This window comes from Corvus moneduloides, chromosome 22, assembly GCF_009650955.1.
Source record: "Corvus moneduloides isolate bCorMon1 chromosome 22, bCorMon1.pri, whole genome shotgun sequence".
NCBI lineage: Eukaryota > Metazoa > Chordata > Aves > Passeriformes > Corvidae > Corvus > Corvus moneduloides.
This window is the reverse complement of record NC_045497.1, coordinates 6,524,466-6,551,108: the sequence shown is the minus strand read 5'-3', so window position 1 is coordinate 6,551,108 and position 26,643 is coordinate 6,524,466. Positions and strand designations below refer to the sequence as shown.

The 26,643-nt window shown below is 55.5% G+C and overlaps 1 protein-coding gene across 4 annotated transcripts in view; it reads left to right on the top strand.

Annotated features, from left to right (window-relative positions):
• Positions 1 to 530: 530 nt before the first annotated feature.
• EPHB2 (EPH receptor B2) overlaps positions 531 to 26,643 on the top strand; it is a 131,534-nt gene continuing 105,421 nt past the window's right edge. For 3 of the 4 annotated variants that reach the window (XM_032131467.1, XM_032131465.1, XM_032131464.1), the window contains exon 1: positions 531 to 705. In XM_032131467.1, the coding sequence (XP_031987358.1) occupies positions 621 to 705 (85 nt within the window). In that variant the 5' untranslated portion in view covers positions 531 to 620. The remainder of the gene's footprint in view (positions 706 to 26,643) is intronic. The other variant, XM_032131466.1, reaches the window with a different exon arrangement.

Sequence of the window (26,643 nt, the reverse complement as noted above, 5' to 3'; positions counted from 1 at the left end):
TTGTTTCTTTTTTTTTGTGCTGCTGTATGCGTCCCCTTCTCCGGACGGGAATCTGCTCACCGCCCCGGCCCCCCGGCTCCGGTGGGCAGCGGCGGGGGCTTAGCCCCGAGGGAGGGATGCCCGGCCCGTGGCCGCGGGCGGTGCGAAGGGCGGCGGCGGGGGCATCCCCCCGGGAACCCCCCGCCCCTCCGCCCCCTCGCCGGTGCCGGCGGCGCAGCGAGCCCCGGCGAGGCGGATTTGGGTTGAAATCACGGCTTTCTCTGGATGATCGACAGCTCCGGGAGAAACCATCGGCGGGCCGGGGGGAGCCGCCGCCCGCTCGCTGCCCGCCGCCCCCCGCCCGCCGCCGGCCCCCGCCGCCCCCCGCCCGCCGCCGGCCCCCCCCTCGCCGCCCCCTCCGCCCCCGCGGGAAGCGCGGCCCCGGGGCGGGGCGGGGCGGGCGGCGCGGGGCGTCCCCCGCGCGGCGGCGGCGGTGGCTCGGCCCGGCCGCGGCGGCGGGGCCGGCGGAGCGCTCCGTGCCCGCGGCCGTGCCCGCGCCGGCGGCGGCCCCAGCGAGGGGCTCTGGGCTCTGCGCTCCGCCGCTCCGCCGCCTCCATGGAGCGCCGGCCGCGCCGCCTCTGATGCCCGGCCCGGCGCGCACCATGGGGCCGCTGTGGCTCTGCTGCCTGCCCCTCGCCCTCCTGCCCCTGCTCGCCGCCGTGGAAGGTAAGGGGGGAGCGGGGGCCCTGCGGGTAGGGCGAGCCCCCCTCCGGGTTTTCCCCGCTTTTTGGGGGGTGGCACTTTGCCCCCTGCCCCCCTCCCCGCCGCACGCCCTTCGGAGGGGAGGCGAAGTTTGGGGAAGTGCTGCCCCAGCTGGAGGTGTCGCCGCCGGAGCCCGGTGTGTCGTGTGTGCCCCCCCCCACGCCCCCAGACCCTCCCGATCGCTGGCCGCCCTTCTCTCCGCCATCCCTCCGCCAAGGTGGGCATCCCTGGGTACGGCGGACGGTCCCCCAGGGATGCCCGGGATTCACCGCCCCGTGCCCGCCGCTGCTCTCGGGAGAGTCTTTGGGGTGCCCCTCTACCAGGCCTTACCGGCGTTCTGGAGCTGGTGGCCGGCTCCCCGTTGCCGCCGTGGCGTTCCCGGCGTCCCCAGGAGGAGCCGAGCTCCCCGCCGAGGTCCCCGGTGCTCAGACAAAGCAGAGCGAGGCGGCAGGTGGGGAGCTCCAGGGCTGGGTGTGCGGGGACGGCGCTGGGTGGGAGCCCCACGGTGGGGTCTGGGCAAGGGGAGACTCGTTGTCGCGCTCCCCAACCATCCCAGCCGTTCCTGCCTGCTCCCACCCGCCCGCTGCATGGACACCCTGGGAAGTGCCGGAGAACTGGGTTGGGCAGGGGCGAGGGCCAGGTGTCAGGCCAAAAACCGGCGCGTCCTGGAGCGGCGTGGTCCAGGGATGCCTGTCCATTGTGGAAGAATCGTGTCTGAGCGGCTGGGTGGCTCCACTGTCCCTCCGGCTCCACTGGGCTGGTGGGCAGGCTGGGTGGCCACTGCTGGCCCTGTGTGTGCTGGGCGGTGGGAGCCACTTGGACGGTGTTTGTCTGGAACATGGATGAGGCACCATTTATTAAGTTGGAGTTTTGAGAGATGACTCATGGGTTGGCCAGCTATACATCGTGATATTTACAATATGGGAGCTTGGCATAAATAGGACTATTTACGTTGCAGCGGAGAGTGCTCGCCAGCTCTGCTATTCAAATGAGCCCAGCATGGTTTTAATTATGGGGGGGAGGGTTGGGGTGATGAGCGTGTTTGTGAGAGCATACGTGTCCATGCAGGATGTCTGGCCCCATCCGCTGGTGGCCTTGACACTTCCAGCGGGGTCTGGGCTTGGCCAGTGGGGCCCACACGCACTTGGCCATGACGAGCGAACGCTGCCAAGTGTGGCCTGCCGGGTGCCTTGGGCAGGGACAGGGTGACACCTCCACCCCAGCCTGCTCCTCCTGCTGCCTGAGAGGTGCTGCCGGGCAGTGCTGTGGGTCAGTGGCCAGCTCCCGGGGCTCCTGTGCATGTTCTTGGAACGTGAGTGACTTTTCCACCGTCATGGCAGGAGCAGCGGGCACTGGATGCATGTGTGCCAAGGGATGGGGAGTATATTTGGGAATAAGGGGCTGGCCAATGCTGGTGGGGTGTTTCACCCACCTGAGATGATCTCTCTGAGGTGTGCTCCTCCACGGATGGGGAGGCTCCCAGGGAGATGGTCAGTGGGCTTCCAGCGGCCATTCCCAGCCAGGGCTGACCGTGTTGGTTTAGGTTCGGTGTGGTCCCCCCATATCCTTGCTGTTGCCTCTTGCCCTGTGTGTGTGTGCGCGCGTTGTGGGGCTGTGATGGTCACTCTCAGTGTTGGTGTGGGCAGCCAGCTCCCATGTCCAGCCTCTCAGGAAAAGGCTTCTAGAGAGCTGGCAAGGTGAAAGCGTGTGGGATGCAGCTCCCTGGGCGTGCCTCTCCTCCTTCCTTTCTGGAGCTGCCTCTTCCCTCCGCTCCCGAAGTGCTTGGATGTGGTGTCCACTTGCACCTCAGAATGCTCTGGATCCCTTCGGTGTGGACAGACAGTAGCTGCTGGCCGTGGAGGTGGCGGCTGGACCCACCGTGTTCCCGTGGCTGCAGGGAACCTCCACGGTGGTGATGCCCTCCATCACCAGCTCCAGCATATTCCCAGGGCCAAAATGGGGGCAGAAAGGCTTGTTCAGGGAAAACCCAAAATTCTGGAGGATCCTGCCTCTTGAGTCCTGTTTTTGGCTCTGCCACAGAGCGTTTCTGTACTGCTGCTAATTTCACTTGTCTCCTCTGTGCCTCAGTTTTCCTAATTACAAGGCGTAAAATAATCCAAGCGTCTTTCCCAAGGGAGCCGCGAGGTTTTGTTAATGAACATGACAAAGTGCTTTGGGATCCGTGGTTGAAAGCGCAGCCTTAGTCAGTGCGGCTGTGTGTGGGGTGTTTATTTATCTACATGCTTTATATTTCTCTGCGCGCTATATATTCACTTGCATTTAACAAACCTTAATTAGAAACAAAGCCGATAGGGAAGGAAATATAAACAGGAGTGTGCATGAAAATTGGAAGTTGATTGCTCACTGGCCAGCAGAATGCATGGCTCGGGCTCGGGCGGGAAGGCTGTTTGGTTAAAACCGGCTCTGTTAAAAGGAAATGTGAAAAGAACGTAAAACATAAATCAATATGGAAAACAGGGAGGTGGATGACAACGTACATAAAGCAGAGGTTAGGAATTGCCTATAGTTGTGAAGGCGGTTGGAAGGTAACGTGTCTGCAGCTGAGAAAGTTCAGGCTTCTCAAAGGAAAGTTTTTTGTGTGTTTTTCAAAAAAAAAAAAACAAAAACCCAAACCAGAAAGTCAAGAACAAAGGAGTCCTGGAAGGGTCTGGATCCCACACTGGTTGGTAACGCCGCTATCGCTAACGGCCCCGCTTTGTATTCCTGCTGCGTAGGCTGCGCGCCGATCGCAGGACTGACGCTCCCGAGGTATTTTGGGGGGAGCTGGGAAGGACACAGAGGTATTTTAAAATCAACAGCCTGGCTAACTCACGTGTGAGGAGGGAAAAGCAACCCGATGGTGCTCTTCACCCCGGTGGAGTTAACTTTTCACAAATCTTGCGGTGCTGGCAAGCTTCCCAAGGGCTGGAGGAGAGCCAGCCCTGTGCCAAAAATGTGAAAGGAGACACGAGATGGCCCTGCTATCAGTGAGGGTGTGGGCAGCACGGAGCCAGCAGCACGGAGGCAGTGATGGGCTCCAGTGGGCACCGGAGAATCGCCCGGCATGAGTTTTGCTGGGAAGCAGGACCATGGGTGAGGGGACTCGATTCTGAGCATCAACTGTGCTGGGCAGTCCTAATCCTGAGCCCAGCCTTGGGCTTGGAGAGGGATGCTGGGGCACGAGGGCTGTACCCACTCCTGGGGTGGGTATTCCCAGGGCGTGCTGTGGCTGAGGTGCTGGATACGGACATCCCTGCCCATCCTCCAAGCAAACTGGAGACAGGACTTCGGTGCTTCTGTGTAGCTAATAGTTAATAATTATAATGTACATAATATTTATTGCACTCTCAGACACATGGTGGGATTGTTGGGGGGTCCTATGCAGGGCCAGGATTTCAACTGGATGATTCCTGTGGGTCCCTTCCAACTTGGGGTATTCTGTGATTCTGTAATATGCAGTATATTTAATTTCATTTGTGCTATAACATATTGCAGTGTTAAAACATAGTCCCTTCTCCTGTACCACACTGAGCACCCCCACAGCCTCCTCCAGGCCTCCAGGGGTGCAGGGAGATGCCAGGGACACAGGGTTGGTTTGGGCCTTTTTGTATCCATCTTTGTGGCCTCCGTGGAGGAAGTCTTGAGCCATCCCTTCAGGGTTATGGTCACACCAGGGTGTGATCTTGGTGCTCCATGGAGGTGGATGTTCCAGGTGTGCCAAGACCAAGGGAGCTGCAGGAGCCTCCCAGCAAGCCTAGCATGCTGTGGAGGGATGCAGCAGAGCAGCAGGTCCAGGGAAAAACACAGGATCTGTCAAGAGCTGATCCCTCCTGTGTGCTTGAACTCGAGATCTGCGAACACTCTCCTGAGACCGGGAGGGGAGCAAATGTTGTGGGACAAGTGGAGCTGAGGAGCAGAGCAGAGACTGTGGTTTTGGCCTGGCCCCGTGCCACCCATCTCCCTCCTGCTGCTTTCCCCTCCCCTCCATTTCCTGGGTTAATTTTTGACAAGGCACATTCCTTGCACCCACCTGCCCTTTGCATTACAGGGGCAGGAAAAAGGGAAAGCTCCTTTTGGAAGCCAAATAAATTGGTGCCTCATTTAAACATCCATGCCGCTGCCCTTGCTGCTCTGTTCTGTGGCTTTTCCAGACAGGAGCAGCAGTCCTCTCAATCCCTGCTGACTTTCCAGCTTCTCTGGGTGACAAAAGCATAGGAAGGAGATGCTGTAGGGGACAGGGCTGTAGGGGACAAGGGTTCAGGGTTGGTGTGGCCACTGATGTCCCCCAGCTCCTGGGGTCACCCCACAGAGGGTGCGAAGGGGACGTGGCTGTGCCTTGCGGATGCTGCCGAGAGGTTTGGGGCTGTCCCCAGGGAGGGAGCAGCGATTCCCTTGGAGACGGGCTAAGGACCTGCCTGCACTAGTCAGAGCCCTTTGTGTGCACATACCTGAGCTGCTGGAAAGAGGGGTGGGCACCACGAAACTGCCCGAGGAGCTGGGTAAATACTGGAGGCTGTGACAGCTCCCGAGGCCTGAGCGAGGGATGAACAAGAGCCTGACCCTCCACTCCTGCTCCAAAACGCGCCTGCTCCCCACACACCGGCCCTGCTGGGATAGTGCTGAGGGTGTCTCTGGCTGGGAGCAGGAGCGGGGTTCCCGTCCTGCCAAAATCCCATTTTTACTGAGGAAGAGCCCCGTCAGCTCCTGCCCTGGTTTGCAATCCCTCCCAAACCTGGGTCTGGTTTACAGAGAGACCAGGGCGAAGTACAGCTGCCAGTTGGATCTCGTTGGGATGGGGGGAGCGGGGAGATCCTCAGAGGCAAAAGTTCAGCCGTTAGATAAGGGTAAGGATGGGGCCTCCTGTGATAAGGGGCTGACGTGCAGCGTGGGCTGGACGGGAGGGAGAGGCAGCGCGGCAGGGTTCAGGAGGGGCTCTGCCCAGCCTGGTACCCAGGGATGCAGGGAGCATGGGGGATCACTGGGAATGCTGGAGGTGGGCAGGGACTCCTTGGAGTCCAGGTGACAGCCGGAGGGAGGGTGTGAGGAAGGAGAGGGGCCTGGAGATTTGCAGGGGTATATAGTTAATATCTTTATATCAATGTCAGATGTTTCAGGAACGTGCTGGATGGATGGCAAGTTGTGACAGGGTACAGACACAGGGGTGCCTGTGCAGGGCATGCCAGCCCCCTGAGATAATCAGGATGAGGGGAAGGACTAAGTGAGGATCACACCACGCTGTTTGCCCCTCCCTGAATTTCCTTGCTTAGGATGAAGGGAGCAGCGTCAGGTCTGACAGGACATGTGGCACCAATTGCTGAGCATTAAAGGAAGATGGAGCAGGCCACGAGGGCAGAAGACACAACTGTAATTGGGGCTGGTCTGTGCCTCCCTAAATGTCACATTCAGAAATGACAGTTTTAGTGGCTAGGAACGGTTGTGGTTCTTTGTAGAGCCCACAGGAGCTTCCTCTGGATTTAGACCAGAGCACCACACACAAGACATCAGACCTGCCTCCATGGGAGCAGATTCAGTCCCCACTGGGCATGAGGAGGGGCTGGGGAGCTTCAAAAGTTGGTGCAGCTTTATCAGTTGATCCAATAAATGATGTTCTTTCCGCCTTACCTCTCTCAGAGTCAGACCATGGCATCCATAAAGCGACCAGCACGTAAAAACACCACATAGTAATGGTCTGTGAGTAAAGCAAAATGAAGGAGCTGGCCAAAGGGAAAAGCTAAAATAGGAAAATACTCGCCCACGATGTAGGAAATTAAATTAAAGCTCGGAATAAATTCATGCAGCCATTTAACATGAATTTTCTAAAAAAAAAAAAAAACAAAACCCAACCAAACTTGATTAAATGGCAAATTGAAGGAGGTCATTGGAGGTAAAAAGATGTTCTTCACAAAGTGGAAGTGGTATCTAAAAGGAGAAAATAAAAAAATCAGAAACTGTGGTCTGGTGAATGTGAAGCCATATAAGGCAGGTTGAGAGGAGTTTGAAAAATAACTTGGGAGAAGAAATTGTTTATCCCCCCAAGTATCCCCTCAGCAAATGAGTATTGGGAAGTTAAATGTGCAGGACGGAGCCCTGGAGGAGGAGGGGGATGACTTCAGTGTAACCCCAACTGGCCAAAGGGACTCCTGCCAAGGAGCTTTGCTTCCCAGGGCAGGGCTGGGAGACTGCCCTGAAGCGATGACAGGAGAACCCGTATTTTACAATAAGTCAATAAAATGAATATTTGAGCCAGAGTAAATGGGACGAGCATCCTTTAAGAAGATCTCCCTGGGTGATCCAGGAGACTCCAGAGCAGTAATTTTAGAGGAAGGGCTCTCTTATGGATTAAAATCTGCTTAAAGAAGGGGAAACAAAGAGTCAGTTTTCCCACTGGACGGGGTCAGTGTGAGGCTTGTGCTAGGTGATGTATTCATAAAGTAGAGAGGGGTGGGAATGGGAAGGCGAAGAGTGTTTGCAGATTATACAAAATTATTCAGGATGATAAAAACAACAGTTGTCTTGAAAATATTGCAAAAGGCTCTCATGACACTGGATAGCCGGGCTATAAAGTGGCAGATTAAATGTAGTCAGGGATGAATGAAAAGGGATTCACATGGAAAAAATTACCCTAAACCCATGCATGCACAGTGGCAGTCTTTAAATTACTTATTAGCATTTTGAGAAAGAGATCTTAAAGTCATTGTGGATGGCTCTTTGAAAGCATCAGCTCCGAACCGGGAGAGACTGGGAATGGGAGTGAAGATGCTTGTACAGGAGAAGTACAGGGGAGGGGGGCTCCGGGAAAGATGCAGCTTGGGGAGGGAGGGGGCACAGAGGTGCATTGGACTGTGGGAGGTGTAAAGAAGAGGCTGATGAAAGGGTGATGATCCTTTATTTTCTATTTTTTCCCTCGCTCTGGAGTTCTCAAGCAGAAGGTTTCACACCAGGAGCGATGGAGGGTGGAGGCAGGGCAGGGTGTAGCCCAGCCCTCCCCAATCCTGGGTACCAGGGGCCTCAGGTACCCTTAGTTCTGGTGTGCTTCCTGAGCATCCTGGCGCACTGCTGGAGGTGGGATGGAAACCGGGAATCCCTTTGGCTCAGCCTCCCGTGGCAGATGTGGTATTTGGAAGGGAACAGGGAAAGGCGCCTTCTGTGAGCTCCCACACTGAGTGCCCAGGCTCGGCGAGGTCCTGCTGGCCCCCGGCTCCCAGTTTGGCTTTCAAGGTCATCTGCAGCTTCCAAGGCAAAGTGCTGGGGAGCTCCACATCGCTCTGGGTGCTCATGGCCCTGGTGAACCATGAAGGTGAACCCTCTGTGTCTGGGGACACCTTTAGCCTTCCACAGGCTCTTGGTTTTGGCCGGATGGCCAGGCAAGGGGAAGGTCCCTTGGAAAATGCCTGCTGGTGCTTGCCTTCACCCTCCTCGGAGTTTCAGAGGCCAAGAGCATCTGGTTGGAACTGGGGAGGAGGGGAGCTTCCCTGAGCCCTGGGTTCACCTGGGGGGGCTGGTGGCTGGGTACAGGGATGTGCTTGGCCCCTCGCCCGACAGCTGAGTGGGTTGGGGGTGGCGAAGGTGGCTGAGCGTGTGAACCTCCCTGGGCAGAGGGGACGCCTCAAGCTGCGGGCTGGTGCTCCCAGGGCCAGACAAAGGGAACAATGGGCTCGGCTGCTGGGCTCCTGGGTAGCCTGCGGCTGGCTCCAAGCCCCCAGCCTGGGAGAGGAGGGGCAGGCAAGAGGCCTGGGATCTCCTCCACTCCCACCCAGGCTTTGGGGACATGGGGATACCCAGCCCACAGCAGGCTGAAGGACAAGCTGTGTCCCTGGTGATGCACAGGCTGGGCAGCTCCCTGGCCATGCCCAGCTGGGCTCTGTCTGTCCAGAAGCAGGCTGAGGTGAGTCCTGCTCCATGGAAGGTGTCATCCCAGCTCCCTAAATGTGTCCCCAAAGTGTGTGGAGCCCTGCTGGAGTCTGGTGAGCTCTGGTTGCATGGCTTGGAGGGATCTGTGCTGGGAGGCTCCTGCAGCACTGCTCTGCTGAGAGGCAGAGGAGAGGGCAACCAGGGAGGGTGAGGAAGGTCAGAGAAGAGGCTGGACACTCCAGATCTCCTGTCGGGACCCTCTGTGAGCCTGAAAAAGTTCAGCAGAGGGATACAGGAGAGAGAAGGAGTCTCCATCCTGTGCAGTCCTGGTGCACAGGCTGTGGGTGAGAAGCACAGTGGCGAGACCATGCAGGTTCTGCCTATCCTGGAGTCTCTCGGGGCAAGGGAGGACTGATCGGAGCACTCTGCCTTGAAGCAGGGAACAGGGAGTCAGTCCATGGATGCTCCTTGGTGTCCAGAAGAGTTCCTGCTCTTTGAGCCTCCCAGGAGGCCACTAGTTCCTGCAAAGTGGCCACTGAACCCACAGTCTTTGGGCTGCTTGCTGAGGCTGGAGGGTGGGACAGGGTGTGTCTGAGGACAGACCAGGCAGGAATGGGCTGCTCAGGTGCCTCCAGGTGTGTGGTTGGTTTCACCCGAGACAGGTGTGTGTGTGTCCTACCAGGACCCATATCTGCCTGCTTCTGCTGCTCTCCACTCCTTCCAGGCACATGCTGGTGGCCGTGGCAGGTGCTCCTGGATGGAGCTGGCATCATCATTCCCTGCTATTGGCTCCCATCACTTGCAGGTCATTGTCCCTGGATGAGTTTGGCTTCATGAGATCCATCTTTCTCACAAGCTCTGCCTTTGTACAGCCAGCAGGAGGTTTTTGGGTGGGAGCGATGCCTCAGGATCGGGGCTTGGTCCTAGAATCATAGAATCATTGACTGCTTTGGGTTGGAAGGGACCTTAAAGCTCATCCAGTTCCACCCCTGCCATGGGCAGGGACACCTTCCTCTAGACCAGTTCTCTCCAAGCCCTGTCCAACCTGGCCTTGGACACTTTCAGGGATGGACTAGCCACAGCTTCTCTGGGCAGCCTGTGCCAGGGCCCCACCATCCTCTCAGAGAGGAATTTCCTCCTAATATTCAGTCTGTCCCTGCCCTCTGTCAGTGGGAAGCCATTCCTCATTGTCCTGTCACTCCATCCCTTGACCAAAGTCCTTCTTCAGCTCTCTTGGAGCCCCTTTAGGCACTGGAAGGCTGCAATAAAGTCACCATGGAATTATGAGGATGTGTCCAAAGCACATGTTTGTGGTCTTGAAGGAGATCTGGGAGCGCTCTGCTCTGACAAGTGCCTGTGCAGCTGGTTTGAGGCGAGGTGTGGCAAAAAGTCTGCTGAGGATCAGGACTGTGCCACCCCAGTGAGCTGGGTGCCATGGAGGGGAGGTCAAGGAAGCCCTGGGCCATCACAAGGAGGTTTGTGCTGGCCAGGCAGCCCCCAGGCAGTGCACACCACATGCTGGGAGTGAGCTGGGCTGGAGCACGTGAGGGTCACGTCTCGCCGTGCCGAGGTTACGATCGCGTTTCATGATTTGCTTTGCTTGTAATCCTGTTTCCAGGCTCCACAACTGCGACTCGGAAACCTTTACGGTGAGCCTCACTTCATAAATCTTGGCCTTGTTTTACTTTTAAGCCTGTCTGGTATCAGGGGACAAAGCAAGCAGGAGAAATGCGTGACCTGGGGGCAGCATGGATGGAGTGAAACAAGGTGTCCAGGCTGGATAGAGCCTGCAGGGATGGGGGCTGGCCAGGCTGCCAGGAGTTAACTGCAGCATGCCAGCCTTGGGAAAGCATTTCCTGTGGATCTCTTCCAAGGGATCTCTCCTGCAGGATCCCAACACCTCCAAGGCTGCTTGCAGAGTGCCCTTGCAGGTGTCTGAGCACTGGTTCTGTGCCTCCAGCCTTTGTATGCACATTGTGGCACCTTCGTGGTAAATGGGAGCAGGCCTGTGGCTCTCTGGGCATTGCTCTGGGAGGGAAAGGCAGCTGGGGGTGTTGTATTTTCACTGCCTGGGGAGCAGAGAGCAGCTGGTGCCTGGACACGGGGAATGGCTGGTGGCAGGGTATTGATCACCCAGTGCTGGAGCGTGCTGGGAGGTGGGATAGAGGCGTCAGCTCCCCCGAGCTGGCTGCCGGCATGGGGCACTGAGGGGTTGGATCAGGCAGGCAGAGCAGCCCCACCAGGGATAGTTTCCAGCCAGGGAAATAGCTGCAAATGCATGGATAGGCAAATGCGTTCCCCAGGCAGAGCCTGGATCTGCCCTGTCCGTGCCCTGTCCACTCCCTGGAAGTGTTCAAGGGCAGGCTGGACAGGGCTTGGAGCAATCTAATCTGGTGGAAGGTGTCCCTGCCATGGCAGGGGTTTGAAGGAGATGGTCTTTAAAATCCTTTCCAACCCAAACCATCCTGTGATTCGATGCAACTCGGACAAAGCCCCACTCCTGCTGCCTGCCTTGCAGGGGGGATGGATAGTCCCAGAGGCTCAGGAAGGATAAACTCAGGCGTGTGTGATGCTGTGTGGAAATCCCTTGGCAGCAGTCTCACAGCAGAGCAGCGGGGCTGCCGTGGGCCGGAGGGGACAGAGTGCCCAGCACCTCCAGGACTTGTCCCCCTCCCCTGTCACCTTTGGCGAACCTCGGAGCGTCTGGACAGCTGCAGAGCAGTCGGGAGCAGGGCGGGCACAGGGAAGGTGCTAATTAGGATGTTGGCAGCATTAGTAGGGGTCGGTGTCTGGCTGGAGGGAGGTGTTGAAGAGGCAGCGTGGGCTCTGCTCTGTGTCACACTCAGTGCAAAGCTCAGGGCAGCAGGAAGCTCGTGAGTCTGCGGGGGGGACAAGGCCAGATCAAGGCTGATGGAGCCATCCGGGGGTAGGCGGATGCTGCTTTGAGCCCACCTGTGGCAGCTGGGTGAGGGTCATGATGTGGCTTTGTCCTGGGGCTGCTCAGAGCATCCCCAGTGATGGGGAGCTGCCTGCTTTGTGTGGCTGTGCTGATGCTGCACAGAACCAGCCCTCATACACCTGCTTTTCTCCTCCTTTTGGCTCCTCACCTTTCTTTTCCATGGCTGTTGGTGAAACAGAGAGTAGAGGAGCTGCTCACATTGCTTTTGGGGTTTTTTTTGATCTGATGTCAAACTTATGCCATCACATTGAATAGCTGCCATGAGATTTTGGTGTGACTGACACCTGTTCGGGCTTCAGAGCAGCAGCTTTCGACACAAACAAATCCTCTGGAAAGGCTGAGTTTACTGTCAGCTGCTCCCATGTGTCGCCTGGTCCCTGTTCCCAGGTTTGGCTAAACCTTGCACCACTCAGGAGGCTGCTGATGCTCTGAGCAGTGGCTGGGTGGGTCTCTTGAGCTCCACTGGTTTATGGTTTGTGTGACAGGCAGAAGGTGCAGACACGTGTAGGTGAGGCTTTGCCAGGCTGGTCCCTCTGGGCTGCTGAGGAAATGGCTGTCCCCGTCCGGTGGGACGTGGCTCATGGGTGGCACATGGCAGGAAAATGGGCACAAGTCAAAAGCTGAGCGAGCCAACTCGACGGTTGCGGCGTTCCCTTTCATCCCTGGCTGTTCCAGGAGCCCATCCTTCCTTATCTGGGGGGTTGGGGCTAAAGTTCAGTCTCTCCTGGCTGGGTCCCACGGTGCTGCTTTGCTTCTCCCGGTTTCTGTTGGTCCCTGCGTAAGAGAAGGTGGGGCTGCAGGGAGGGGAGCTGAATTTTGGACTGGAAAATAAGGGATGTGTAGGGGACACTGGCAAGGGCTGCGGTAGGTTTGGGAGTAGCACATTTGGGACCAACAGGAGGGACCAGTGGAACCCAGACATCCCTGTGGCATCTTGGATGGGATGGCAGGGGCTGCCCATGGGGTTTTGTGCTGGGGGAGGCCAAGCAGGTCACCCTCCAGCAGAAACCTTGCCCTGTAATTTGGGTGGCCTAAATATGACCTGAGCTCCTGCTTGTGGGTGCTGAGCCCTTGGAAAGCTGACCTGGCGTTTTACTGTGTGTTTGGGAGGTCCTCAGTGTGTGGGCTACAGAGGGAAAAGGGAGAAAAATGGGATTTGTGAGGTCAGCCCTGGGTGTGTCATCCACCAGCCCTGAACTGCTCGGTGGCCAGAGGGGCGGAGAAGGGCTCAGCCCTCCACAGGTCTCCCAGGGATGCCAACAGGTCGTGGAGCTGTGAGGATGTGCCCACCCTGTGTGTCACCATCAAGGTGCCCGTTTGCCTGATGGCATGTCAGGGTCTGTGCTGAAGGAGGAGCCCTGTGAGTGCACAGGCTCAGGTGATGCACCTGAAAACACTCTGGAGTCTCCTTCCCTTTGGCAGCAGGAATGTGCCATTCACTCGCCCGGGACGAAAATAAAACTGCTGCCCAAGTCCCATCCCAGAGAAAAATCCTGGGGAGAACAGACTCCTCTCCTGGCTGCTGTGGTGGGGATGCTCAGTGAGGGGTTCTGAGGTGCTGGTGGTTTTTATTCAGTGTGGAAGAAGGGGTTGACGTCAATGGTCGGCTGTTGCGCTCGGCATGCTCCAGAGCTGGAACTCTTGAGAGGGCTGTGGGCTGACGTGGGTGGTGAGAGCCCACCTGGGGTGGACGTGTGGTGGCCATGAGGGAGATGATGCATCGTGTCAGGGAAGTGTCATGAGGGTGTACAGACAAACTGATGGATGAGTCAACAGAGCCAAAAAATAGAAATGAAAAAAAGGCAAACCTGGCTTCTGTTCCAATTCTATAAAAATAAAATGAAACAAACTTCATGCTCACACTGCCTGAAGAAATCCCACCCACCAGTGGTGCCGGGGAGACCCTGCTGGTCCAACACCGAGCGATCCCACTCCGAGGATGCACATCCCCTGTGCTGTCCCCATCAGTGTGTTACAGCCCTGCCCTTGCCCCAGCCCCCCAGTCTTTTCCCCTTTCCATCTAGGAAGAGGGTCTGGAGCAAGGCCTGGCTTTGCTGCACCCGCCTGTCCTCCAGCGTGGGGTTGGTGTGACCCTGTGCCCAGCCTGGACTGGGATTTCCCACCCTTCCAATCTCTCTGCCTCCAAATGTTTGTTTCCCTCTCAGATAGTTAAATTTGCACACCCTGTGAGTGGTTTGGCCCAGGTGGGCTTGGCTCCTGGGTCAGTGTCTGCTGGAACGTTTGGATGTCCTCTCCCAGGGAGGACTTTGCCCGTGCTGGGGACTGCAGTCTTAGCTACAGCCATAGAGCGTCAGCCTGGTAGAGACAGCGGGTGATCCACAACTTGGAACATCTCAGTTTAGTGAGGCTGGCTCAAAATCAAGTGTTTTAACCAAGCAGCAAATGTTGCTGTGGGATTTATCCAGTGTTTTAGGAGGGTGGTGGAGGGCTCCATGCTCATCCTGGGGCTGCTTCTGGGAGAGGAGGACATTGAAGCCCACTGCTGAGTGCGTGGTTTTGTTGCATCTCCTGCACCCAGACCAAGTCCTGCAGGGGTGGTTACCCTTTGCCCTGCTCTGGGCTGCAGGAGTAAATATTCACTAGAGATGTTTTATTTTGATGTCTCAGGCTCACGAGGTCGGTGGAGGTGCGAGCAGGGATGCCCCACAGCGGGGCTTGCCAGCCTTTAATACTTGGAATACTTCTGCCGCCTGCATTTGCAGGACTCTGGTGGGGATGAGACATGCTGGTCTCCATGGTTTTATGTGCCATGGGACCGTGCCAACAGTTTAATCACAGCTGAACCCTCACAGAGCAGCATAAAAAATGTTGTAGTTGGGATTAGGTTACCCATCCTTCCTATAAAAGACTCTATAAACAGTCCATCAAGCCCCAGCATTCCTGTGTTGGCTGTGAGGTCCTTCGCACTTAATGGGTCTGGCATTTGCTTTGACTAAGCCTTTTTTGGGGGGAGGCAGTGATATAAAGCAGCCCCCAAAGAATGAGCTTTCTGCTTGCTTTAGTGGGGAAGCCCAACTGGGCTGGCTTGGCAGAGGCGGTGTTGGATGTCAGAGGATCCGGCTGGGGAGGCAGCGGGTGAGAGGCAGCCGTGACAAGCCCAGGGGGCAGTGGCAACAGCAGCTGCTCCCTCCCCATCACTGAGGGCTTTCTCCATAGGGATTTGCTGCTTGCTGGGGTGTCTGAGAATTTTCCCTAATCTTGGGGCAAGCAGGACCTGGGACTCCCTCTCCCATCTCCCAGCACACTTCAGACCTGTCCTGTCTCTGCCATAGCTGAGTAATGCTCGGGAGTTAAAGCTCCCCAAACATTTTGGAAAACCTGAAGCTCGGTCTGGGGACCAGGTGGTCCCTTTCTAGCAATGGGTGCGCTCCCACCTTCACCTTCACCTTCTTTACCATGCCCTTCATGTGTGATGCCTGCCATGGAAGAGCTCCTAGTTTAACACCATCCATGGGACTTTCTTGAGGTGCTTTGGGTTTTGTTCATCCTTTGGGGAGCCAGAGGGACAGGGGATGGATGGATACCCAGGTGGGAAACCTTGGTGGTGCCGAGGGTGTCCCTTATCCTGGTTGCTGCATCCTTGAGGCAGGTGTGCACACCTTGATCATGCCTTGGGGCTGCTGATGTGTGGGACACTGCAGGCGCTCCTGCCTGGGACAGTCATCTCTCTCCTGGAAACCATAAAACTGTAGTTATGCTCCTGCTCTCCCAGCAGTGTAGGGAAGGAAGAGCTGCCAGGAGGTCCCAGCTGTGGTGGCAGTCCTGTGGGTGACACCTGCCTGCTTGGAAAGGGACTGAAGCCATCCTGTTGTTTCATGCACAGTGAACGTCTGTCGGGTGGGGACAGCCTCTGTGCTGTGGTGCCAGAGCTGGGCATGAGGGGCTGTCCCTGATCAGTGCCACCATGTCACTGGGACCATCTGGAGCTTTTCCTGGCTGCTGCTTACATCTGTTGAGCCACACCAGCTCCAGGAGTGGTCGCTGGAAGAGACTAGTCTTTCCAGTGCTTTTCACAACTGAGTTTAATTTATTTTAAGGTTTTTACCCCCCTAAATTTTCTTTGAAGATGATTTGAACAATTTAATCATTATCATAAAAGTGGGATTTCTAATGTAAGCTGGGAGCAACCTCCCCCTCAGTATCCTGCTGAGGGCAATTCAGCCCACCTGCCTGGCTGGCTGGTCTCGATCATCAGCCTGTCCTCAGAGGCCCTTTTCTCTCTGTCGTTACTATCTGGAGAAAATTAACAACTGCATTAAAGTGGGAGCATTATTTTTTCATACAGCGAACGCCAAGGGAGGTGAATCCCATATGCTTCACCTGAGAATGCTCTGCAAGGCTGCAAGGGCATTACCCACCTCAGCAGTGGTTTCCTTCATCCCTCTCCATCGTGCTAAGGCAGAAATGAACCCGGGGCTGGTTCCTGTGGAGCCCACCGAGGTCCAGCACTGGGAGCTATTGCTTGGAACCTGCCACCTAATCAGTTCTTAACCCCTTTTTTAGCATGTTTTTTGGTGATCTGGTGTGCAGGCAGTGGCTGGCACAGTGGCTGTGTTGCCCAGGCTGCCCTCATATCTCCTGGTTCCAGCACTCAGACACTCCCCTGCCTTGTACACGGCTCCTCTCACCAATCAGACTTGTAATCTCAGTGAAGAATGAAATCAGATTTGTTTGACAAGACCTGTTTCTTGTAGAAGTATGTTGACTAGTGCTAATTATACTCCCGTTCTTTAATTCTTTATGATTGGAATTACATCAGCTTTTCCATTATTTCCCCAGAAGTGATTTCAAACCGAGCGAGACCTTGAGTGCCTGCCATTCCCTCACGTTGTAATCCTGGTGCATCCACTAGACGTGATCCTTCTGCTCTGAGATGCTCTGCATTAGCGCCTTCAAGGACTTCCCAGCTTTGTTCTTCTCCAGGCGTCCCCTCATGGGCTCTTGCTTGTTAATCCTTGGAGTCTGTTGGGTCTGTCACTGCGAAATGTGTTGGATTTTCTTAGTTCTTCCTCTCCCTTTTGTCGTGGTTTAACCCCAGCTGGCAGCTCTTCCCCACACAGATATAATACACAGGTAGCATTCCCTGGTGGAGTCACCGTCCCTGGAAGTGCTCGAAGGCGTGTGCGTGTGGCACTTGGGGACATGGGTTAGTGGTGGACTTGGCAGTACTGGGGTAGTGGTTGGAGTCGATGGTCTTGAAGGCCTTTTCCAGTCTTGGTCATTCTATGATCCCTTAGTCTGTGGGCCATCCCTGTAAAATGTCCAGAAAATGTCTATTGAGTTCATTAGGTCCATTGAGCTCCGTCCATTGTGGTGGTCACTCAGACAGGAGAGGGGACAGAGGGAATGGTGATACTCTCTGGGAACAGTGCTGGAAAGAGCTACCCAGGTTTATTCCACTGCCCAGTTAGTTACTCCTGCAAACCTTGACCAGTACAAGACCCAGGCTGTGAAGTTTTCTTGTGGTTTTCTCCCAGTTTGATAGTGGCTTGTCCCAGAATTTGATTTTTCACGTCTGTCGTGGAGGTGTCACACAGGAATTTGATGTGGTCATGGTTCCATGGGCTTGTTTATGGAAGTGTCATCACTGAATGGCCAGAAATGAAGACAAACGATGCCTGGGGCTTCTCCCACCTCCACAAGGCCGTTGTCTGTGGAGAAAACAGCCGAGTTTGTTTGGGCACCATGCGGCCCCATCGCATCCGTTCCAGTCTCAGTTATTTGCTAAATGCTTGCAAACGTGTGTGATTTTTAAGGAATTACAGCCAGACGTTCCCTGGCTCGTTAGTTATGTATGAGCTAAGGAATCCTGGTTACTCGGGGGAGGAAGCAGCCCTGTCCTCTGGAGGGCTGTGGAATAACATCCCACTTTCCTAATAAAGACACAAACTGGCTGACCACGGCCACCCTTCACACACCAGGAACTGCAGTGAGGGAAGCTCTGACTGTGTGTAGAGTAAAAGAACCCTGTTAATCACCCTGGGAGTGGAGCAGGACTGAAGCAGGGCTCGAATCAGCGGCAGCACCTCCAGCCCTGGGCTGTCTCAGTGCTTTTCTCTATGTTTCTATGAATTTTAACATTTTTACTTAGCATTTTTTCTATGTGCTGAAAAGAACATCATCATAACTTTTCCTTGTCTTCAGACGTGGCTTTTCCAGAGGTTTCTTTTATTCACTTCCTGCCAGTCAGGATAAAATATGGATTGTGCTTATTCTCCTTCCATTTCTCGTGCATTGCCTTTGTGTGTGTGGTTGTCACGAACACTTTGTTCCTCCGAGGCTGGTTTTGGTTGAAGCTGTTGTTTTCCTAGATTGCCTTTATATATATATAATAGTTTAAACTTTTCTTACAGAATCATAGAATGGTTTGGCTTGGAAGGGACCTTAAAGATCTAGTCCCAAACCCCTCTGGTTTCCATTTGTACTTTTTGCTCCTGTTTCCTGGTTGACTCTGATTGTAAATTTGATGAGATTTTGGAAATCTATACGTTTGGATCAACAGGCAAAGCCATTTCAGGTTTGGCCCGCTTTCCCTTTGGCCCACACACGCTGTGGTCATCAGTGCTGGGGCAACTCCATGCTTCCAGTCCAGTGATTCAGCCCTCATTCTGTGTCATTACAAGGTCCAAAATTTGAGACCTCGGGGTCTTTAATGCACTTTGTGCATTAAAATTATGTAATGAGCCTGTCCTCACGGCTGGCAGGGTGTGATACAGCGCAGCAGTGACAGATATTGACAGTGTCTCCAGGCGGGGGAGAGGCAGAGACCTGGTGGTGAGAGCTGGGTCCCGGGCGCTGTGTTGGCTTTCCATCACGTGTGTCACTGCCCGTCATGACAGCCATGTCCTGAGCATGTTTATGATTTATGTTGGTGCAGTGGGGGCTCAGCTGAAACAATGTGAACTGAGGGGTCTTCTCCAGCATCCTCTTCTGCTGAACTTCCCGATTCATAGAATCACAGAATCACTGAGGTTGGGAAAACCCTCCAGATCATCAAACTCAGTCCCTAACCCAGCTCTGCCATGCTCACCACTAACCCATGTCCTCCAGTGCCACATCCATGTGGTTTTTGAACACTTCCAGGGCTGGTGACTCTACCGCTGCCCTGGGCAGCCCGTGCCAATGTGTGATCACACATAAAAATCCATAAAGAAATTTTCCCAATATCCACCCTGAGCCTCCCCTGGCCCAGCCTGAGGCCATTCCCTCTCCTCCTGTCCCTGTTCCCTGCCAGCAGAGCCCGACCCCCCCCGGCTGCCCCCTCCTGTCAGAGACTTGTGCAGAGCCACAAGGTCCCCCCTGAGCCTCCTTTGCTCCAGGCTGAGCCCCTTTCCCAGTTCCCTCAGCTGCTGCTCACAGGACTTGTGCTCCAGGCCTGTAGAGCAGTCCCAGCTCTGATGGGTTGATGTGCCAGTGATGGCGTGGGTGGATCCCATCCTTTGCAGGGAGCTGGAGGAGATGTGGCGTGGGGAGGTGACAGCGCAGTCTGCTGTGGCAGCTCGGGCCAGGCATGCTGGTCACCCTGCACTCACCTCTCCTGGCTCTCACCATCCTCCTCCTCAGGAGCCCTGCCCGGATTTCCTGCTGAAATGGAGAGGGGAGTCCAGGACTTCCTCAGCCTCGGGTAAGGCACAGTATCAGGTGAGCTAACGGGATGTTTTAGGACTGAGGAAAGAGCACTGATGGTGGATTTGAGAGGACATGCAGTGACCTTTGTCAGCAGGAGTCATGTCCTGGTTGGCTGCTGCAGAAGGACCCCCTGTCCTGGCAAAACCAGCCGTCACCTGTGAAGGTGGCACCTGCCAGATGTTTGCAGGTGTCACTTCGTTTTGGGATGTGTGAGCCCTGCTGTCTCAATGCATTGCTGCTGTTTAAGAAGGGAGAGTCCTTTTGGCACCACTGAAGGGTGGCTGAGCCTCTGGATTTTCGGGATGGAATGCCAGGGCACAGACCCACTCGCGTGCCTGAGCCTGGTGTTAGTCCAGGGAGCCCCTGCCTTCCTCCTTCCTTGCTGGCTTAATGTATCTGCTGGATTTTTGCTCCAAAACACAATAAAGAGGAAGCAATGCTATTTTTTCCCCCACAAAAGAGTTCTGATACTCAATGAACACCCTGGGTTAGACCGAGGAGAGGCGTTGTTAGTGGGTTGTGGGGACTCCCACATCCTCAGATGGTTAATGTGGAGATGGGTAGGAGCCATGTTGTTCCCAGCCAGCCTTCCTGGGGGCAAAATGTAGAGCTGCAGTTGTAGTTCCACTTGCCAGAAAAAGGGAGCACTGGGTGTTTGAACGACATAGTGACTGGGATTTGGGATCCTGCTGTGTCTCACCTTCTAGATTTATCAGCTCCATCTGTGATCAGAGCAGATGTCCAGCTCTGCCTCCCTGTCCCCAAGGTCCCCCTGTCCCAGCTGTAGCAGTGATCAAGGTGACTGTGGATTGGGACAGCCAGCCAATGGAAACCTCCAGTGCTGGAGATCCTCCAGGTCCCTGGTGGCCAGACTCAGGGCTGGACAGCCCTCCTGGGGAAGCCGTGTCCTAAATTATCTGTTAATATCCAACTTGAACACCCCAAGTCACGATTTATATTTTAAAACGGTCTCTCGTGGGTCAAGATGTCCACCCTGGAGTGACTTGCTGTTCTCATTTTATGGGATGAGTCACTGTTCTTGTTTTATGGGATGAGATCCCTTCTACGTAGCTGAGCGTGGGTGAGGGCTGTGTTTTCCCTTCATTACTTCCAGCTTTTTCTTTACAAAATTGCATCTCTCTGGGAATGGCCATGTTCAGGGTTTAAACCGTGGTTTTGGTTCTCATTCTGCCCCAAGTATCGGTGGTACACAAATAACTTTGCCTGATGGTGCCGATCCCATTTGGCCGTGGATCCCCATTGCCGCAGAGATCCTGTCGCCAAAGGCTGGGGAAAGAAGCACCTGGGAAAGGAGCTAATCCATGTTTATTTGTCTATAAGGCATGGCTCACAACCTTTCTGTGTGCACGAACTGGAAATGTCTGCACACATCCAGAATTCCTTGCCGGAGTGGTGCTGCACTAAACATGGGAAGCATCAGAGGATCTGTTCACAAGGGTGTGGAGTGATAGGACAAGGGGGAATGGCTTCCCATTGCCAGAAGGAAGGATTAGGTTGGATATTGGGAAGAAATCCTTCCCTGTGAGGGTGGGGAGGCCCTGGCACAGGGTGCCCAGAGCAGCTGTGGCTGCCCCTGGATCCCTGGCAGTGTCCAAGGCCAGGCTGGACAGGACTTGGAGCAGCCTGGGACAGTGGAAGGTGTCCCTGCCCATGGCAGGGAGTGAAATGGGATGAGCTTTGAGGTTCCTCCCAACCCAAATGATTCTGGGATTCCATGATTCTTTTTCCTTGGAGCAGTGATTTACAATCCTATCCCAGCTTCCAAAATCTTCTGACTCAGATGGGGGTGATAATTTGCAGGTAGCACAGCTGCCTCCTCCCACATTCCAAAGTGGAGGATGTGACTGTGAATGATGACCAGGTGTGGGAGCAGGTCCATCCCGGATCTGGGAATGCTCCTCCCATCCCTGCTCCCACCTGGTCCCTCCCCGTTGGCTGCAGCAGGGTCTTTAACAGCCGTTTCCCTGTGAAATCAGAAGGATTGCAGGCTGTGAAATACAAATGATTCGTACTAAATGCTGTGTAATGGATTCCACTTGCAGCCTTTGGTGACTGTGTGTTTCTAATAAAAGCCTCTGGAGCGAGGCGGAGGCTCCCAGCTGGCAGGGGCCAGGGTGGTGGGGAGGGTGGGTCCAGCCTGCATGGTCCCCACGAGGCTCTTGGGCATCTGGGCTGGCTCCTGCGAGGTGGAGCGGCTGGCTTGGGAACAGTGAGCTCTGGAACCCCACAGGGATGTGAACCAAGGGGAAAAATAAATTCACAGAAATGCTCTCCAAGGGGGATTGTGCTTTCTCTGCGCTGCCAGTGGAGATGTAGGGTTCACAAAACCATGGAATCGGGGAATTTCCTGAGCTGGAAGGGACCCACAAGGACATTGAGTCCAACTCCTGACCCTGCTCAGGACACCCCAACAATCCCACCCTGTACCTGGCAGCGGTGTCCAAACACTCCTGGAGCTCTGGCAGCCTCGGGGCCGTGCCCATTCCCTGGGGAGCCTGGGCAGTGCCCAGCACCCTCTGGGGGAAGAACCTTTCCTGATATCCCACCTAAACCCCCCTGACACAGCCTCAGGGTTCAGATGTGGGGCTTGGGGGAACAGGGCAGCAGCAGGACGTGTTCTGCATCATTGTGGGACACAAAGCTGCCCTGAGGATACAGCTGCAGCTCAGGCTGGCTGTAAGGATGGGGATTCCATGGAGATGTGGGATACACAGGGCATCAGCCTGCAGAAAAGCACGTGGGCAGCACCTGGTGCTTTCAAACCAGGGAACAGATGAGTCACCCCAGAGCTGTTGCAGAGGTAAGCAGGGGGTTCACACCTCTTATGTGCAGTTCTGCAGTGTTAGGAGTCAGGAGGGGTTCCCACTGTGATCCAGCAAGAGATGGATTTACAGGTGTGCACTGGAGGGGCTTGAAATTGGCTGGTCAGAGGAAAATACTCCAAGTGGGAGATTCCCATCTGCAGCAAGTGCCAGTGTTGGGAGAGCAGTAAAGGCTGGAGGGGATGGTTTGGTTACACCTGAGGGAATTGGGCACATCAGGGAACAGAAGTGGGTCTGAGTATGGGCACACTGTGTCTGGGTGGTGCACAGCTGTGGGACATAACCAGGGCAACCAGGGAATCTCTGGCTCTGAAAAGACCTTGGAAACGGGATACTCCTGGAGTGAAAGAGCTGATCAGGTCCTTGATTGGTGAGCCAGGACATACCTGCATGTCCTGTCCTTGTGATCCCGAGGCCAGCCCTGGGGGCCTCTGGATCTGTTTCTGGTGTCCGAAGCCGAAGGAGAATCAAAATGAAAATAAACCAGTTTAATGGTCATGACTCAAGGTGTGGAATCCTGCCTGGTTTTGGCCTTACTCAGGAGATTGAGGAGTGTCTGCTGCCTTGTCTGGTGGTAGCGGCCTGGAGGAAGAACTGTTAATCGGGAAGGTCTGTTTAATTAGACAGGGCAGGACTCTGTGGCTTGGAAGCCGGACTAATTCAGCCTGGTAGAGGAGCATATTTTTAATAACGTGTCTAATTAACTGTACAGCAGATCACCCAGGGGTGGAGTTGATTCACTATTGCTCGAATCTGTAGATCAAAGGTGACTGATTTCTCATAAACTGGTTTTGACCTCAGGGCTCTTCCCTCAGGCTATTGCTGCTCCATCTCCAGCTATCCCGGGCACGTTCTGGCCAGGCAGCCTGGGTGACACCCTCTGCCATGGGCAGGGACACCTTCTGCTATCCCAGGTTGCTCGAAGCCCTGTCCAACCTGGCCTTGGACACTTCAAGTGGAAGGCTGGAGATACCTGGACACAAGCTGCTGATCTGGGTTATCCTTCTGGCATCTTCCAACCACATGGATCTTGGCCACTACGGAATCACTGGCACTTACCCTGTGCTGCTCCTGGTCCCTCCCCATGGGCACAAACTGGGGCTGGGGCTTTCCGTGCTGGGAATTTTAACAGCAGTATTGGCTGCTTCCTTCTGAAAATTCACCCTTGCCTGAATAACCCCGAGGAAATCCTTGGGCCGGAGCTGGGCAGGGTCGGAGCAGATGTTCCCCCCTCACCCGTCTGACCTCGGGATCGATGGAGCCGGGAACTGGCCTTTGTTCCCTGGTCCTTGTGGCTGCCACTGGCCTGGACAGCCAGCCCTGCTGCCAACAGCTCCTGGCCACAGGGATTTGGGACCTGCTGCCCCTGACGGGGGGGTCAGTGCCTGGAGCTTCCCTGCCCCCTCCCATGTAGCACAAAGGGGGTAAAGCTGTTCTGTTCATGTGTGTTTGGGGGTGCTCAGGGTGGTGTTTTCCAGGGTCTGATGTTTCTCTGCTCTGCAGGGAGCAGAAACATCTTGCTTTTGGGGGGGCTGGCCAAAGCAAGTGCTTCCCTCAGCACTGAGTGGGAATTTGCCAGCCTTGTGCCATCCCTGTAGGGAATGCTGGGGAGGGCTCTGCTCCTGGGCACCACCTACTCGGCTCCATCCCAGGTGCTACCTCACAGTACCCACCTGGTTGGAGGTGGCAGAGCTCTTTGGGTGTCCCCTCCTGTCACCAGTGTCTCTGTGATGCAACATTTTGCTTTGGTAGCTTTGTCACAAGAGGGACCTTGAGCAAATCTGTGATATCTGCAGGTAGAAAAGTTACCAGGGATGAAAGGCACCAGAGGTCTGATGGTCTTGTTTGACACCCTCCCAGCTGCTCTGTGCTGGAAGCCAGCTGGCTCTTACAGGCACCACAGCTGACTCCTGCAGGGATGCTCCCCGTGCCACCCACGTCTCCCATCACGCCGTGGCTTCTTTCCCAGGCTCCCCAGTGCAGGGCTTTGCTCCTTGCACAGCATTGCTGGGATCAGTCCCGGCATGGGGACATCACGGCATGGGGACAGTGAGTGTGTGGAGCTGAGGCTGGGCGCTGCCGTGTTGGGATACAGGGAATATTGTAATGTGTGCCATGCTTGGAGTGGGACAGCTTTAAGGTTTCACCAAGTTTCTTAAATCACAGAATCCCAGAATGGTTTGGATTGGATGGAATATTGAAGCTCATCTCATTCTGCTCCCTTGCCATGGGAAGGGACACCAGAACTACGTTAAGAGTTCATTATTTTCTCTGAGCAAAGTAAACAAAGGCTCAGCCAAGGGGTTTTTTTCCGTCTATAAATCCCGGGCAGCATGAGCGGGTGGATGGGGCCAGCAGCCCAGAGCATCCCACCGGCCCTGGCGCCTCTTCTCCAGGCAGGATAAATCAGGAGACATGGAGGAGTGCTGCATCCCCTGCAGGAGGGAGGGGTGCTGCTCGTGGATTAAGGAGGTGTTTTTCACCCCATGGACATGTTTTCCATTGCTCAGGCTGCTGCAGTGCCATGGGGTGCAGCCATAGAGTCCCAGCATGGTTTGGGTTGGAAGGGACCTTAAACTCATCCAGTGGCACCCCCTGCCATGGGCAGGGACACCTTCCACTGTCCCAGGCTGCTCCAAGCCCCAATGTCCAGCCTGGCCCTGGACACTGCCAGGCATCCAGGGGCAGCCACAGCTGCTCTGGGCACCCTGTGCCAGGGCCTCCCCACCCTCACAGGGAGCAGTTTCTCCCCAACATCTAATTAAATCAACCCTCCTGGCAGGGCTGGGACTGGCTGGTACCTCCTTCTCTGCCTACCAAGCACATGGGGTTTGGGGAGCCCTGCCCTGTGCATTTGGGGTTTGTTATGGCATGAGGCACCTGCTGTAGGCCTGGCAGCATTGGCAGCCCCAGGCTGTGCTCACCTTGTCAGCACCCTGCCCTGGAGACAGGTAACCAGAGGGTCACATCTGAGGTGTGTGGCACTGCAGCTTCTGGGTTCTCCTTGGCACTGGTGGCTCGTCAATGTTTTTGGGGCGTGCTGTGGTGCCAGTGATGCCCACACAGGGAGCTGAGTGCAGCCTCCTGCTCTGCCTGGTCTTGAGGACATCAGTGTGGCCACTCAGCCCAAGCTACACATGTTCCTGCCACAAATTCCCTGTGCATCCCTGTGCTCCAGCATCACTGACAGCAGTGCAGTGTGCTGGGGGTTCCCATGGCTTGGCCACCATGGCTGGCTCAGGCCCTTGTACAGCAGCAGCAGGACCTGTGGGATGCTCCCAGGGGCTCCATGTCCTCGAAGCACAAGAGAGGAGAGGGGTGCAGAGGGCTGAGTGTGGTGCCGGGAAATGGGAGAAGAGCAGTGTCCTTTTATTGCTCCCTGAGATTTGGGTGCATCCCTGGGTGCTCAAGCACATCCCACAGGTCACAGTCTCTCCCTGAGCAGTGAATGGGGCATCAGTCCTGGAGAGATCCCTTCCCATCACACTTGTGGGGTTCAGGGATCACCAGGAGTGCAGCAGCAAGGGGAGGATGAACTTGCTGCTCCCTCACGTGTTTTCCTCCTGCAGACATTGATTTATAAAGGCTGCTTCATGCCGAGTAGAGAATTTGGGGGATGGGGCATTCAGTGCACAGCACTTTTCGCCTAATTTCCCATGTCAAGGCTGATGTCAGGTAACGCCTCGGTCACTCTGTAAACTAAATTTTGGAAGTGTGGTACTTTTATGAGGCTCAGGCAGCAAACCCTAAATCCCACAAAGCTGTTAGAGGCTGGCTGTGAATCGGTTGCATCCTCAGAAGATGCAGGGATACTCTCTCTTGGCAGAGTGGGGAGGGAGCAGGGATGCAACTGGAGGATTCTTCCAGGGATGCATCCATGCAAAGAGTACTGGGGGTTTGGGGTGCCAGGGAGAGGGTGCCGACACAGCCTGACTCAAGGACATGTTGTCCCAGCAGGAGCTGCAGGTGCTGGGTGTCTCTGGGCACAGGCAGTGCCACCTCCTGTGGTGTCACTTCAGTGTCCTGTGCTGGCAGGCCCCAGTGGTGCTGAGAGTGGCAAGGGGACGGGGTGCTCTGTGCTCACTGATCCCCCAGCCTGACCCAGGGCAGGCAGTGCCAGGGGCTCCGTGCCTCAGTTCCGCTGCCAGCCTCTGGAGAAGAGCAATCTCTCCTCCTGGCACAGATGTGGCTTTTACCCACAGTGAGAAAAGGCAGTGAAAGAGGGACCTTCTCCACTGAGGAACGAAAGAGGGACCTTGCACAGTGGCTCCGGTCTGTCCTTCCCCAGCTTGGCTCATAGGACACTCCTGATGGCCTGTCCTTGCTATCCTGTGTCTGTGCTACTGGGGGTGGCCCCAGCCACACTGAGGGATGCCACAGGTTCATGGCTGCATCTGATACCTCTGCTGCTTTATCCTCAAAGCTTGTTCGGGGTGGGGGGCCCATTGCTGCACCTCCACAAAACGTTTGAGATGCAGAGCAGGGAGGTTTCAGTGCAGCCTGAAGGGTGTGAACCACCTGGATTTTGGCCTGCAGAGCTCTCAGCACTGGATCCGCCCTCCCTGATGCTCCTTCTGCTGTCCTGTATCCTGGCTAATA